The sequence below is a fragment of the Cupressus sempervirens genome, chromosome 10 (assembly GCF_028749045.1).
Source record: "Cupressus sempervirens isolate cs-2001-9-10 chromosome 10, ASM2874904v1, whole genome shotgun sequence".
NCBI lineage: Eukaryota > Viridiplantae > Streptophyta > Pinopsida > Cupressales > Cupressaceae > Cupressus > Cupressus sempervirens.
The window spans coordinates 8,083,178-8,100,786 of NC_143127.1; the positions used below are offsets into that span (position 1 = coordinate 8,083,178).

The 17,609-nt window shown below is 36.1% G+C and overlaps 1 protein-coding gene across 3 annotated transcripts in view; it reads left to right on the forward strand.

Moving 5' to 3' along the window:
- MCM9 (minichromosome maintenance 9) overlaps positions 1–17,609 on the forward strand; it is a 265,434-nt gene that overhangs the window by 140,174 nt on the left and 107,651 nt on the right. For 2 of the 3 annotated variants that reach the window (XM_089804503.1, XM_089804502.1), the window contains exon 11: positions 7,876–7,992. The exons of the other annotated variant lie outside the window; for it this stretch is intronic. In XM_089804503.1, the coding sequence (XP_089660629.1) occupies positions 7,876–7,992 (117 nt within the window). The remainder of the gene's footprint in view (positions 1–7,875; positions 7,993–17,609) is intronic. 3 annotated transcript variants of the gene reach the window in all.

A 17,609-nucleotide genomic window follows, 5' to 3' on the forward strand; every position in this document is an offset into this window, starting at 1 on the left:
AAAAGTTCATTTGATGATAGCACTAGAAAAACTAACAATGTTTTGGAATTAATCCACTTAGATTTATGTGGACCTATGTCTGTTCCTTCTCTTGGAGGATTCTGGTACTATATACTTTTTATAGATGACTTCTCTAGGTAAACTTGGATTTACTTTTTAAAATGCAAAGAATCAAAAGAAATCCTAAAGAGATTTAAAGAATTTAAAACCTTAGTTGAAAACTTATTAGAACATAAAATTAAAACTCTTAGAACTAATAATGGAGGGGAATACACCTCAGATTTGTTTAAAAGGTTTTGTAAAGAAACAAAAATTTAGAGGGAGTATACTGTTCCTTATAACTCGCAACAAAATGGGGTAGTAGAAAGGAAGAACAGAACAATTATAGAAGCTGCAAGAGCTATGATATTTTATTTAGCATTTCTGAAGAAGATTTAGCATTCAAAAGAGCCCTAAGTTCTGAAGAACCCTCTCCTCTACCTAGTTCTTAAAGAAATACTGAAACTTAGTCTCAAAGGGAGAACATTGAAGAAATTGAAAATGAAATTCAAAATCTTAATCTTGAAAAAACTCAAAATTCTTAGAAAAGACCACTTTGGGCCATTAAGATAGTAGAGGAAGCACAAGACTTTGCTACACCATCTAGAACAATAAGAGAAAGCAAAAGACCCAAAAGGTTTTCTAGTTATACAACAAACATGAATGATTTGTCTAAATCAGAACCAACTAATGTTTCAGATGCTATTAAACAAACAGCTTGGAAATGTGCTATGACAAAAGGATACCAATCTTTTATGAAGAATGATGTTTGGGAAATTGTTCCTAGACCTGAAAGAAAATTTGTTGTCTCTTCCAAGTGGATATTTAAAATAAAGCATGTTGCTGACGGTAGCATTGAAAAATATGAAGCCAGACTTGTAGCCAGGGGATTCTCTCAGAAAGATGGGATTGATTATGAAGAAATCTTTGCTCCTGTTGCCAGATACACCTCTATAAGAGCAGTCCTAGCTATTGCAAGATCGAAGGGATGGAATGTAAATCAAATGGATGTAAAAACAACATTCTTGAATGGAAAGATTACAGAAGAGGTATATTTGGAGCAATTTGAAGGTTTTGAAACTCATGATCCTAATGTTTTTGTTTGCAGGCTCAAGAAAGCTCTTTATGAGCTTAAATAGGCTCCAAGGGCTTGGTATGAAAGAATTGACAAGTATCTCACCAGCTTAGGATTCTCCAAAAATAAAGCCGATCCAAATCAATATTATAAAAGGGATAAAGATGATATGGTAATTTTGATATTGTGTGTTGATAATTTATTAATAACAAGTGATCATCATCTCATAGATCAATTCAAGAAAGATGTAATTAGAGAATTCAAGATGAAACACTTGGGAGTCCTACATTACTTCTTGGGACTGGAAGTCCGCTAGAATTTTGACAGCATTATACTTAATCAAGGGAAGTATACATTAGATATTTTGTAGATATTTGAAATGTGGAATTGCAAGTGTATGTCTTCTCCAATGGAAACTAATCTGTATAAAATTAAAGAAGTAGTAGCAGAATCACTTTCCATAGATTATACTCTCTACAGAGAGATGATTGGGTCCCTTATGTACTTGGTAAATACAAGACCTGATATATGCTATGTTGTTAATGCGTTAGTCAATTTATGTGTGAGCCCAAGGAGATTCACCTAGTTGCAGTCAAACACATTATGAGATACTTACAAGGCACTCTTAACCTTGGGCTCAAATATGAGAAAGTTGACTTGGATTTACATGGATTCACTGACTTAGATTGGGGTTGAATTGTTAAGGATAGAAAAATTACTTTAGGATGTTGTTTTAGTTTAGGATCAGCAATGATATTTTGGATATGAAGAAAACAGTTTTCAGTAGCACAAAGTTCCATAGAAGCCGAATACGTTGCAGTAGCGGTGGCCTCTTGGTAAGAAGTTTTGCTTAGAAAGTTACTTGTGGGATTATTTGCTCAAGCCATGAATCCTACGATTATTCATTGTGATAATCAGTGTTCCATCAAGCTTTCGGTGAATCCAGTTTTCCACGACAAGTCCAAGTATATCAAAATTCCCTACCATTATGTAAGAGATATGGTAGACAGGAATACTGTAAAATTAGAATTGATTTGCACTGCAGATCAGACAACAATATTCTCAACAAACCTCTCTCTAGAGTGAAGATAGATCACTTTAGGAAAAGACTTCGTATAGTTGAATTGTAATTCATTTGTATTCTTTAAATTATTAATAAAATAATTTTTTTGTCAGGCACTGACTGTTATGGGCTCCACCATTTGTATTCATTATTTTAGAGGTGATGGTCTCTGAGATAATGAACACTTGTATGAATGACATTATGAGAGATGATGATCTCTTAGATAATGTGCTAATCAATAGAGTTCTACTGTAAGATCTAGATGAGTTCAAGATCACATTGTGAAGTGGACATTACTATGTCTATAAATCACAATTTGGATAAAGGAAGAATTTTATTATTCTCCAGAGTTTATCTTGTGTTCTGGTAGGTCTTAACTTAGGATCACGTTGTGATATAGGAATCCCAGTACCTATGAGTTACAACTTGGATAAATGTTGAATTTAGTTATTCTCTAGATTTATGCTGCATATTGTATTCTTTGCAATACTGTTATCACTAGTATCAGTGATATGTCATCTCATAGGTTTAGTAACATGACATTGTCTCATGTGTTCAGTAATACCACATGCTAAGAAGAAGATTCAGATAGATATAGAGTATCATTCTATGCTTATTCATCTTAATTGATGATGCTAGATATGTTATCTCTTAGTATGATTATCAAGTTAAGAGGGAGTGTTAAAACTATAACTTTCGATTTTCATACAGTTTGATTGTGTAGATTGCACATTCCGCTTAGAGCATATAGAACCATTGTTAAGGCTATTAATACATTGCCCTTTTAATAGGCATGATCGGCGGTCTTTTTAGGGTGACTCTAGGTTAGCATAAACACTAACTATTAGTTATGTTTCCTGTTAATTTAAACTCCTAGGCGTCGATTATGAGGAGTCTTTGTGAGCCAACCTAGATTGGGTCATGTCCCTCTATGGGACATGCTCTTTGGGTATTATATATATGCAGGGTATTGTTGTAGTTAAAGTACACACAAAAATTACAAGTCTGCTCCTTTAAGCAACTCTGCCTCCAATCTATTCTTGCTGTGATAAATACATTTTTAGAAAAGTCAATTAATATTATCATCTCCTTTCAAGGTCTGACAATAAAGAAGATCAGAACAACAAGTCTAAGAAGGTTTTATTTCAGATATGATTTTTCGGAATTTGTAAAATATTTACACGATTGAATGATATATTTATTTGTTTTGACATTGATTATACTTGTAATAACTAATTCTTGAATGTCTATGACATCAAGGCCAATATTTTCATGAATAGTATTGACATTTCAGTTTGTAAATTGGGAATCAGAAAATTGATTAACATGCTCACATACATTGGGATACAGAGAGAACATTTGCGGATCCTATTTAAGTTTTTTTAGATTAAGGTTATTTATCAGTCCCATCAGTTCAAATTTTAAAAGTGAATAAGTTAATCATTATTCTATTATACACTGAAGGATTTAATACTCTTGAAGGTTAGACAATTGAGTTTGTGGGTTGAATTATTCTTACATTGTATCAATAGAAATATGGGTTTCTTGATTGAGTAGGTGCTCATTTTGGTAAGAGTTGGTCCTCTAAGATAAGGGGTTGATGCGCCTTAAGGTTGGCTCCCTTAAACATCGTAACTGAACTCAAATTTGTGAGATTGGATTAGGACAGTAGATCCTAGAAGCATTCCTCACTGTGGTTTTCTCCATCGTTTGGTTTTCGCATCATATTCTTATTCTTTGATCTCTTGCTTTTTGGTGCTTTATCTTGGTACACAGTGAGAAGTAATCGATTAAAGGATTACATTGAATTAATCTTATGTTTTATTTACTTCTATTTTGCACCCTCTCTTAGGAGTGAATCTGTGTTCTAAAAGTAGTTGCTGAAAGTTGGTAATCTTAACCAACCGCTAGGTACTATATATCATAGTTCCCAGGCTCAAACTCGACAAGGCTAACTTGACTCATAAGTCGGCAATGACTCGCCAGAGATTCGACAAAGTGAAAAAAACCCTTGATATTTAGAGATTTTTAAGGATTTAAGCTTGTTTCATGTACCCATTATTGAATAAAGCTTAAAGGCAACAATATCATCAAATAGAAGCTAATTTGATCAGAGACGTAAATATAGACTGATTAATAGATTGACAGATAGTTGATATTGTCAAACACAACATAGGCATTTCATGCCAACTACATCACCCCCCACACTCTTGAAAAAAGAAGAAAAACTCATCTTCTAGACAACAAGTATACATTAAGTAATATCCATGAAGACTAATGATAGGAGTGTAGATAATAGTTCGTTCTATGCAAACTCAAAGTTGTAATGTATTTCAAAAATAATATGGAGGTTTTGTGGCAACACTCTTAGCGAGGTCAAGGGGCAATGCCCTTTTGCAGGTTTGGGGGTAGTGCCCAAAGTGCGGCCAATGGGTAATGCCTCTTAGTGAGGGTTTATGGGCAAGGACCCCAATGGGGGCAAGAGGTAACACCTTGAGAACTACATAAAACTCGATAGCGTGCATTATTTTCTTGAATTTTAAGATGCCAAAACTAGGTGTAAAAAAGCCAATGGAACCTAGAGACTCACACCTTCTCTAAAACCTCAAAGTATCGGTCCCTAGGATGTCTCCACACTAGGTGTTTGGAGTACCTAAGTATCCCCACTTGTGCCAATTCGCAACCGCGTTGCTACCAGGATGCATACTTGAATTTCTATATGAATTTTGATTTTTGAATGTCACTATTGGGTATATCACTATATGTTATGTTACTATGTTAAATGTTCAATTGTTTTGCTTTGTATTACAAATTCGCTATGTTCAAGTATTTCAATTTGGTATGTTAGACTGAAACATAATTTCATGATTGCCCCCCACAACTATCCCCCAGTTGTCCCTTTGCCCTCCCGAAATTTAGGTCCTGTGTCCCCTTGTCTGGGAAACTCATCCTGACTTCTTGTTGTCTCGATGTACCCCATCACTAGTGTTACATTGGAAAAAAACGGAAAATTGTAATTTCTAGACATGACTTGTGCATTTAAAATTGAATTATTTGAAGGAGAAATAAGTCAAAAAAAGTTTTTTTAAAAATGTTTATGTTATATTAATGTGGATCGAGTTAGGGATTGTAAACTTGGCGAGGGTCAGATTGTCCAAGCCTTTAAGTCATGAGTTAGGGTCACCCACCAAGAAAGGCTTGACTGCCAACTCAAGATACCTGCCTGGTTCTTCGGGAGTCATTGAATCACACTACTATATCTGTATTTCACTATAGTCTCAAATAGTAGACTTGATTGATTTTATACATTACATTTCAAAATAATTAGTAAATGAGACATCTTTTTAGCCGTACTATGTTTTTAGAATTTATTCTATTGCATCATTGTTTGGTATGATTTTGTTAATGTTTAATCCGCACAATTAACCCAGTTCCCTTCTAGAGTAAATGTTTTGGCATTATTGACATTTTGAGTTGTAGACACCAATGACGATAAGTTGTATGGCAGTGTAATGAACCGACCAATCAAACAACCAGACATATTCGAAGAAGAGAAAGATATAGGTAAAGAGGATTCGATGTAAGATCTTGTATATCAAGGGGAAGCATCAACTAATCAGTACACCTAAAGAGAAGCCTTCTTGTGATAAGTGACTCATGTAGAAGTTGACAATCTACGAACTATTCTATAACTAAAACAAAACTATCTTGAAAGAAAACTACCCTATTGGCTACTAAATCCTTCATTCTCTATCTAATTGCTAGCTGGGGCACCGGAGTTGATAGGTTGTTCTTGATCAGCAATAGGGTCAACAAGTGATTCTTTCCATTCTTTATATGTAGCCGCGAATTTGATTAATTGCTTGTGCAACACTCCTATGTGTTCTAGTTTGATTAGTAGAGTCGTCGAAAATATGTTAGTGAACATATTTGTCCTTCAAAAGTGAATATACAAATTGTCTCCAAATGCCCCAAAATGAAGGACAAAGAATAGTAATAGTTGGATAGATTATCATTGCATTGATGATCCTCTGAATTGAAAGGTACAGTTCCCTCCTAGATGATATTCAGTGAGTCAAATAACTTGATATGTCTTTAACCTAAAGACACTAAAGTGTACTAATATCCACCAATAATTAAATGATGAATGTGGTTATTAGACTTACAAATTGAACAAGGAGAGGAAGCCCAACAAACAACCCCAAGAGCACTTATTAAACCTTTTACATTACAGAGGAAATGAAAGGGATTAATTATCTTATTCTGCAAACTATGAGTATGTAAACCTACTGATTTACAGACACATGTACTTGACATGATAATACGAAATTGTATTTAAAATATAGAAGAAGTGACCACATGACCAATTTAATCCCGAGAAATAAATGTTTAGACCTCTAGATCTGATATATAAAAATTCTTCTTAATTTCAAACACAACAAAATAACCCCCATATCATTTTGCCCATGCCATCAAAATCAAGTTGCAGGAAATAAAATAATTTCCCCTTTCTCTTTGTTACAATCAATACAAAAAATATGTATTTCTTCCCTCCTGTAGCCTCATGATCGTCGGAGAAGGAAAAAAAAACTGTGACTGTTGTTGCTTTGTTACATCTTGAGCACCACAATATCTTTCTAGCCACAGAAGAAACAGTAATGGAGGACAATATTAAATCTCAGGAATCGAATTCACAATACCTCAAACTTTTATTGATTTCTTCCAAGCAATAGGAATACAAAATTGGAAGATTCAAAACTCCAGACCCTTATACATCAACAAGGGCAATAAAAATCAGAACCTCAGAAATGTCACGAAGACAACAAAAACATATAAGATAATTGGATGCCCTCCTCATGAATTGGGCTCATATTTATAACCCCCATGGGTACAAAGTTTTCCAAATGCAACTTTACTTAAGAAACTTCATCAACGCACCATCATTTTATAACATTATTATAATAATGTGCTATTTTAATAATGAAACTTCAATAAATAATGAATAAATATGAACCTATGCAATAACTAGCCTCGTTTGATGCAAGTGGCGACCAACTGCCAGTGCCACCATCTACACTGCCAAATATGACAACTGCTTGAATTTGACTTACTAAAATTAGTAAATCCACATCTTAGACCCCCATATCACATTGTCAGCTCACGAGGGCCACTATAATGAACTTACTCAATCCACTGCACGAGCCCGTAAAAAATGGGGACATCACATATAGGATGGCAGTGACACAATAAACTACTCTAGAGGCATAACAATTATCAGTACAGGGACACTAATATGTTGTTTCTTCGTAATTTTGAGAACTAATAGCTGTACCTAAGCCATTTTCTATCTAAATATTATTTTGTTATCCAGCCTAAAGTTAAAAGATCATATATTGCAATGCTTTTGACTCTGAAGAGTTATTTTAGAGTTACTGTCTCCTTGGCAATGATAATTATGGTAGTAATGAGAATGATTAAGTGATGTTTATGTAGCTAATTTGTTTGCACCGATGATAAATATATATATAATATCTCTTTATTTAAAAAATAAAAGGAAGTATTTAAGAATGCATACAACTATATGAGGCTACTTTTAGGATTCGTTCCAAACTTTTTGTTGTCTCTAAACATTTCCTAGTTCCCAGTTTCAAAATACATACAGAAGACTTTAATTGATATATTCTTGTAATTGTTGCAGGTACAGGGAAGTCCCAGTTTTTAAAGTTTGCTTCAAAGCTTAGTCATCGTTCTGTAATAACCACTGGGCTAGGGAGCACTAGTGCAGGTCTCACGGTAACTGCAGTCAAGGATGGAGGTATGCTCACACACACGCACATGCACACCCTCGCACACACACACACATGCACACACACTTGCACCCGCACACATTGTGCACACACACACGCACGCACATGCACATGCACACACATGCACACACATGCACGCACACACACACGCACGCACATGCACATGCACACGCACGCACGCACACGCACATCCACACACACACGCATACACACACCCGCACACACTTGCACATGCACACACATGTACACACACATGCACACGCACGCATGCACACACACTCACACACACACACCCACACACACGCATGCACATACACCCATACACACAAGTGTGCACGCACGCACACACACGCACACATGCACGCACACATGCACATGCGCACACACAAGCACACATGCACACACACACACACAAGCTTTCATGTTTAAATATTGGACTTGAAGAACAACTTTGCATTGTTATGCGAGTAGTTCTAATAAAAGGTAAATGAATAAAACTCTAATAAATAAACCTAATTTGTCTTTATTTCGACTTCAATTGGAAAACCAATATGTATGTTACCTGCTACCTACATAGGGGTCAAGAATTTTGTATCGAGGGTGAGTAACATGAACACACATTGTTACCTGCTAGCTACATAGGGCTCAAAATTTTTTCATTGAGGGTGAGTAATATGAACAGATATTGTTTGTTTCTATTTAGTTTGTTATGCATGTGTTCTCAACACCATATATTGGATTTTGGATTTGAGTAATGGGAACAATACAACCTTGGGTTCTTGGAGCAATATTCTAATTTTATTCATCGTCTCCTGCCTACGATGAATTAAAGAGATATATGTCTATTGAATATCTAATCCTGGTTCAGTATTTGCTCATTCATTTTCCTTGCATCATCACTAGATTAATATAATTCATAAATTATACAAGTAAACTTATTGCTTAGTTGATTTGTGGATTGGTCTTGCATCAACTGCCAGTGTTGGCAAGGTAACTGCATGAATTGATGGTCTATAATGTTGTGGGAAAGGTTAATTTCGTGGTTGGAGTGATTTTTTTGATTTGACCAATTTGAATATGGCAATTTGCTTCATTTTATCATCTTGATATTTTTGATTGCATAACAGATGAGAGCTGTTTTGGAGATTTCAGATTTTTGAGACCCTTGATCCATGTGGGAATCAATGCAAATTCTTCCTTTGTTGTTACATATAACCTTGTTTCGTTTATGTTTGTTTGCTTCCTGTGTGAATGTGTTTAGGATATGCAGAATACTTGTTTGACAATGATAATACTTGTAGTAATGAAATAATTTAGATAATAACAATATTTGGTATATTCTATAAACTGATATGGGTCAGAGTTGGAATGACAATATATTATCAAAATATTTCAAAATACAGTACAAGCATACCCGTTAAATCTGGAAAAACATACATTGGAGTTGGAACTAAAATCTGCAAACTGGCATCTGAAGAATTGGACCCTACCTTTCAAATTCACCTCTAAAGGCCAGGATCTGGATTTCTTTGAATGTGCAGGCTCTAGCCACCTCCAAATAGTACCAAACTACCTTAAAATTCCTGTCAACCTCCTCTCCAAGCGCTTCCACCTCTACAGGGCCAAACAGCCAACATGTACAGGTACGTCTAGCCCCAAACAGCTCCAAAAATCTGTAATAAACTAAACAATCCTACTGTGCCAAACTTAATAATCTCTGTAGCTCTGAAATGTAAAGAAGACTGAATCTTAGCACCACTGAAGTGCCAAAATAATTCCTGATCTGAAACTACCAAAAGATCTTCCAGATTGGGTCTTTCACCAACGTATAAGATGTTCCTTGCAAGGAGTTTTGTCCTCACCAAGCTTCAAGATGAACAAGCTCAACCAGCAAGAAAAACATCCATATATGAAATCCAAGCATAATGGAATAAGCTCTCCAACTATCACACCCAACTTTTGTCCCTTTTTAAATATTATTTAATATCCCTTATATCTCTTTTAGTGGGTTCCCAAGCCCATAAAGTTCATTTATCTATTGTTTAACACTTAAACCTATTTCAAAATTTAACTTTTGGACACCATATAATCAATTTAAAATAAACAATAAAGTTGATAATATTTTAACTTTATTATTTTTATTATTTTAAGTAAAGCTTTGGACTATATTAAAAACATGGATATCTATACCAATAGCATCAATTGACACATCTAAAAATAGTAGCATTGACAATTGATTTAGACAATAGTATGGGAAAAACCATCCAAATTCATTCTAGAAAAGGATGTTATACACACCTCAATTGCCTTATCTCCATCAAACACTTGTCACTATTGAATCAATTGTCATCATGAATCCTCTAAACATAAATTATTAGCCTAGGAGAACTTGTTGAATGGGTTAATATTCCATCAAGTTGAAGTTCTAAAGAAGGGACGTTACAGTTTTCCCTTTCTAAAGTTGCTTGTTCTCTAGCAATTCCAACTTGGATGCTGTAAAATCTGCTCGTTATCACATGTATCCTTGATGAGTATGTTCTTTCATTTGACTGAGCATTTGTTGATGACTCTCTTTAGAAAAGTACACACCATGTAGTTTGTAATGACATCTATAATCAAAATTAACTTCCCCACTATCCAATGGTGGCAATTTTGATTAGGGAGCCATATTATATCGAAGTGGCTTATTGAGTTTGTCAACATGAAACACATTATGCACTTTGCAACTAGCTAGTAATTTAAGCTCATATGCAACCTCTCCAACTCTCTTGAAGATTTTGAAGGGACCATAGAACCTGGGCTTTAGCTTCTCTATTCCACTCATCTTGAGAAGTGACTATCTAAATGAATGGAGCCTCAAATATACCATGTCATCCACCTCAAGACTATGCTCTATCCAGTACTAGTCAACACATGATTTCTCTTTTCATAATCGTAACATTTGCTTTCATAATAATTTATGATTTCATAATATCTTGGCTTTTCTGCAACAAATGTCTTGCCTTACGCAACATGCTCTCCCAAAAGAGAAAATCAATGAAGTTAGGTTCCTCATTTGCATACAACGCCACAAATGGCGACCCATGCTCTCTATTGTCTTGAGATATAGTTTGTGAGATACCCTTCCACCCATTTGTTTGCTATCTTTGTCTACCCATTTTCTGCAGGTGGTGGCTATTGCTAAGATTATGTTTAGTCCCACATAATTTGAAAGCTCCTTACAAAAGAGGCATAGGAAAATGGTGTCCTTCTTACTTAGCATGCTCTTGGGCATCCAATGCAATTTTAAAATCTCTTTGTAAAATAAATCAGCTACCTATGTTATTGTGTGTCTTAGAAATAACAAGGAAATGTGCAGATTTGGCTAACATGTTTAGTGTTGTAATGTCCCCATTTTTGAGTTGTCATAGCTTTGATGGATTCAATCTATTATTGGGTCCTTGTAGGCTGATACCGGTGTTAGAGGACCTTGTTGTGGAGTTATTAGGCTCTCCAATGGTCTATGGCGTTTAGCTTGGTTTCAAGGGACTTGCTATTTATAGTAAGTTAATATTTGGTTTCGATGAGCTCAAATGAGTTAGAGGAGTTGAGTGATGCTTTCAGTTTTTATTTTTGGCTTTGGTTTGGGTTCCAAGAATCTTGGAGGGAGCATCTATTTTTAAGAAGTCACCTCATTGGGTTCATTCACTGTCTTTCTTCATCATAATCATTGTTGTCTAGTCAGATTTTGATTTTGATGCTTCTTCAATCAAGTTTGCAAGACGAGTGAATTATAATTATTATTCAGCTAAATATGTTGAGTTTGCTATTTTTGCTTGTATTGTACAGTGGCCACCTTAGTGTCATAGCTTGTTGGAATTGGGTTAAAAAGTTTTAAATCTTGAGCACAAGAAATAATGCCCTTGTTTATCAGAATAACATGGTTTGGTTGAAAAGACCATTTTTTCGAGCCTCAGGAAATTAATAAATTATATTATGTGCCTAAGTATAAAGAAAAAACTTTTAAGCGAAAAGTGCGTAGTTGAAGCTAGGTTGCACACTTGAGATTAAAAATATGGATCCCACTATTAGAATTGAGCATCCAATTGTCTATTTGCTTTTGATTATCTCTTGTGACAGTTTCTGAATTGTGAGTTTCCATCTATTACTGATGTATATGGATTGGGTAAGAGATTGAGACTTCTCTACTGTTTCACACTGTGGATGAAAAGTTGATTGTTTTCTGTGAGTTTGTTAGCATCTTCCTTTACCGTGTTGACTAAGGCTGGGAAGAAGTTATTGAGCTGGTAATTTGTGGTGAATTTAATTGCTAGCAAAGAGGTTCAAATTCTGCACATAGATATCTACATTCAGCGTTTGGTGGCAAGGACATTGCTTTGCAGCATGGGAATTGAAACTACTTCTGGAAAGTGTCATTACAATCTGCAAAAAATCAGTTGCCTAAGTCTGCAATTTGGGCGATTCCATTCTGATATTGTAGATGCCAAACCTTAGGCATCATTTGCTGAAACCATGCCACTGTTTGACATTACTGGGTGTGCATAGCATGGGCCATTCAAGACAAACCACAGGGAGTATTTTGGGCCCGCAAGGCAACATTGTGTCTGCTGCTGTGACTGTTTTGTTGTGAGGTTTTCACACCATCGCCCCAAAACTTTGGGGACCCCCTTTTTCTTTGGTTGCCTTGGCAAATTTTTTTAAATCCAAAAATTTTGATTCGATTTTTTTTTGTTGAAAACTTTAAGTTTTGGACACCTTCAGGCCAAAAGGGAGAGGGTTAAGGGAGAGGGTTAGATCTATTTTTACCCGGTTTGAAATTGATTTTCCAGAACGACCAATTTCATCCTTAGGCTGAACAAATTTCAAAGAGTAACACTTGGTAGGGTAAAATTGTAAATTTTGTACTTAGACAGGTTTTTTTGAAAATTTGGACATAATTGTGTAAATTTGGATAATTTTCAAAAAATAAACTTTTGTTAGATTTAAGTTGTTTGAAAAATCTTGAATTTCTTCCATGAGAAAATTAATTTTGTGATGATGAAATCAAATAAGAAAATCGATTTTAGACTCTAGAGAAATGATTTATTTTTGTTAAAAAGAAAGTAAAATGGCTTAGTAAAATCGATTTGGATTAAATTGCAAAAACTAGCTTTAAATGGATTAAATTTGCTTTGAAGATTTTAGAGTCTTTAATGAAATTAGTAATTTAATATTGAAAAAATGGCTTTTGGCAAGCCAAAATCCGATTTTTAATGATATATTAATTACTAAATCATCATTAAATGGAAAGATTTAACATCTCCAAAGCATTATTTACTTTATTTTTTTCGATCTTGGTGTAACCGGCAATTTGAAAAAGTAAATTTCATCTTGACAAAATTGATTTTGGGCTGAGCATTTAATTGGGGGCTAGATTTGTGCTCTAATTAATATTTTTTTTGCTCTTAGGGTCTCAGTCGGCCAGCTAAAAGAGGAAAGCAAATGGGGTATAAGAGGAAGTCTTTTCCCTTTATCTCTTCATTCCTCATTCTTCCTCTTCATGGTATTTGACGATTTTTGACTTGGAGCAGATTTCTTCTCCCTTGAGCGATTTTGCAAGAGCAGATTGGCATTTTCCTTGGACGATTTTTCAGCTAGGACAGATTGGCATTGTGTCTGTGATTTTTAAAGATAACTTGGAGCTGCTTCCCATGCTTGGCGATTTCTTTCTAGAGCAGACCTCTCATGATCTAAGTCTGATTTTCTTCCGGATTTAGCAATTCTTGTTAAGAACATCCTCCATATTTGGTGAGTTGTTTAAAGGACATAAGTTCTCACTTTTGGGCAATTTTTAAAGGCAGATTTTCATGGTGTTTGGCGATTCTTCCTTTTAGGCAATTCAGATCAGACTTCCCATTCTTGGCGATTTGTTTTGGCAAAAGAAGACATTTTCAGAATTGCAAAGTTGGAGGGCAGATTTGTTATTATTCAAGTCTAATTTTATATTTGCTAGAGGGTTGCAATTTTTCTTGCTTGCCCTAGCTGATTTTTGAGGTCTGATCTTACATCTTTTAGAGGCTGCAATTCCTCCCAAGGTTGGATGATTTTTGGTTGAAGAAGAAAACAAAGAGTAAAGTTTGATTTGTAGCACGTGCATGGACAATTTCAAGTGGGCCAAATTCTGATTTTTGTAGCTAGGGCATCAAGATTTGCAAGGGATTTGAAATTCTTAAGTTTGATCCTAAATTCCAAAAAAAGACTCGACCATTGGTAAAGGTAAGTTCAAATCATTTGGAGTTGAAAGGGGTCATTAAGTGGATTTCTCTCTTTCGTTTTTGTCTAGTTTTGTTTCCTTTGGTTATTCTTGCATTCATCATCCACCACTTCATCATCCCATCTTAGGTTGAAGATTGGAGATTGATAAGGGTAGAATCCATGATAGGACATTTGAAGAGGCAGAAATAAGCTAGACCACCCTAGGTTGAAGTTGGGAAACACAAGTGTAGTCCATCCTAAGGTAACGGCGAGGTAGAAATAAGTGTTAGTCCCACCTCAGGTTAAAGATTGGAGATTGATAAGTGTAGTGATAGGACTTGGCGAGTCAAAAATAAGTGTAGAATCTATCGATACAAAGAAGATTGGAGATCGATAAGGGTAGTCCATATCACTTAGAACGAAGGGGCAGAAATAAGTGTTTAGGATGGTAGATGTTAGTGTAAGCAAGAAACCTAAGGGAACAAATATTAAGAAAGACAAAGAGGATATGATGCCCAAAACAACTTTCTTCTCGAAAATGAGGCGAATAACCAATACCAATGTCGATATAGTAAATATGATATAGATAAAGGACACACTAAAGGAAGGACAATCCCTCTTGGCAAAGAAGATATAGAGGAGCGGAATTGTACATGCAACAACTTTTCCTTCTACATTGTTTTGTCCAGAATTGGTTATGGAATGTGCATCCAGGTTTGATCTAATCAGTAAATCCATCATTTTGGATGAAGGGAAGAGGGTGTTGGCCAACATTGGCAGACAAGCAATTGAAGAAGCATTTAACATTCCCCAGTTCAAGAGCATGACAATGGTGATGATGGATCAGGCAGCCAAATCATTTCAGGATAACCAAGAAGCTTATTTCACACATCTAAAACAGGATTTACTACACGAGCTAAAGAAAGGAGTAACCAGATCATCAAGGCTAACAATGGCAGATTTCAAATCAGAATATGGCGATCTCATTGTGCTTTTTAGCCGGATCGTGGGCCTAGCTCAAGGTATGCAATTCGAAAATTGGATGTACTTCTTTATTGATGAAATTGAGAAAGGAAAACGAAGATTTGATTGGGCTAGGATCATAAGCGAGAATCTAGAGTTGCAACTTAGAACCGCACAAAACCAAAAGCAATTCTACATGGGATCCTATCTGTTTTACCTAATTGCTAGATTGTATAAAAGTCCAGGACTTAAGGCCTTAGGAGAAATTGGCAGTGGGCTGGGGCAATATTTGGTGCATGAATGCTATCCATAGCTTCATTTGCACAACAACAAAAATTACGAAATGTTTTGTGACACCTTTTCCATGAAGACAGTAAGGGTATTACAAGGGACACCTACTAGGAGACTCTCATTGGAAGAAAAAACAAAGATAAAGAAGTATGGAAGTGGGTTCATCCAATTTCCGCAATTCACATACATTAGAGTAGTAGGAAGCACAGTTTGTCCCAAGAGACTTCCAAGGTACCCAGCCGACAAGGTACTTTTGATGGAATTGGCTAGGCAACTTGAGCATTATGACAGAATAATGAGACTCGAAGCTAAGACAGGGATTACTTTCTCATTCGGAATTGACAATGATAGTTGCCCCAATCGGGTCGCCTTTGTAGCTATGGAGAAGGAATTGGAATGGTATCATCTGGGATGCTACAAAGCAAGGCAAGGATTCGATTCTAATGATCTTATCAAGGTATCTCATGGAAATGCTTTTAAACATGTTCCCACTATTGAAGACTTTTGGGCCAATGCGAAGGATGACTTTCATGTGAGAAAGCTAGCTTTCTCAAGGTTGTCGGTGAACATGATGAGTGATATCAAATTGAGAGGTTTTGATATTCCCAATCAACTGGAAGATGATGGTAATGTGTTGAGAGAAGATTATGATACAGTAGAAGGAACAAAGTTGAATCTAGTAGATTGGGATGATCATTAGGATCCTTCCTTGGAGGCAGTAACATGAGTAGTTGATTTGCATACCGAGTCGCGGTATAGCGAAAAGTTAAGGAAGCTGCAAAGTCAAAGGATTCCCCTTACTTATGAGAAGATGAAGCCAAAATAGGGTCCAACAGAATCAGTCGGACAGAAGGGTGAAGGAAGTAGCCGGCAACAGGAAACGGTTAGAAGCAAGAAAAGAGCTTTGGAGGTTGAGAAGAGCAAAGAGCATTGGAAACCTCTAGCTAAGAGATAGCATGTGACACCGTCAAGGGAAAGTATAATTGAGGCTGGAAGACAAGAGGTTAATTCAAGTGATAAAACGACCATGGTAGAGGTGAGCTCTGATTCAGAATCAAGTGGTTACAGTGAGAGGACTGAGTACTCTCCTCTCTCAAAAAACCAACAAGAAGACGGCATGGCAGTTACTAGTGAAGAAAGAGATGGGCTGATTGATATTGAGGCAATAAGTTAGACACTCGAGGCCGTTGGTGATGCTTTCTTAGTCGAACCAACTCCAGATTTGGGGAGATGCACCACACCACCATGGTTAAGGAAAATGCTTATGCCAAGAGGCGAGGTAGTAACTGCCCAAACAGTCAAAGACATCCAAGGACTAATGGAAAAGGGTGATAGTGAGAACAAAAAATAAATGGCAAAAACGGTGGCAGAGGTAATTAGGAGCGATAATGATGGTCACCAAAAGGTTCAAATTGCTATACCAACAATCAACAAGGCATTGGATGAGATTGCGGCCCAAGAATATGAGATAGTGGAGCATAATTTGGGAAGAAACACAGATGATATGGAATGTGAGGAAATCCAGGAAGGTATAGCTTCAATCAAAGAAAGGTTGAGGAAGGCAAATGAAAGGATTGTAAAGTTGGAGGCCGAGAACAAATATTGGAGAGATTGCTAGCCTATCTAATAGTTGCACTAGGAAGCCCTTTCTCAAGATAGCGGGAGCAACCTAGAAGAAATATCAACTCAACTACATGAAGTCAGGGATTGGATCCATGATACAATCCAAGATGGTCGAAATTTTTTGCCTTGATCTCGACATTTTGATCATTAGTGACTATTAGAAACAAATTTAGAGTATTTGAAGAGGAGTGGAAGGATTTCCTTGTAGTCAAGGATTTAGCTATTCCCAGGCTACAGGCATTCATTGGGCTACCGGAGGCATATTTGGAAAGGGCCAAGTTGGTTGATGAAAGAGGATTGAGTACGGTTGAGTCTTGGTTTGTTGCCTTGACTACCAGATTGAGAACACTCGAAGAGATACAGAATACAGTTGCACAACATAGCCCAAGCATCAACACTTCCATTTCAACCATGATGAGCGATGTTGGGGTGCCATTTGATTTTGAAAACATCAGAGATGAGACAAGACTTGGATGAAGATTGGATGAGTTAGGAAAGATTGCTATCAAGAAGA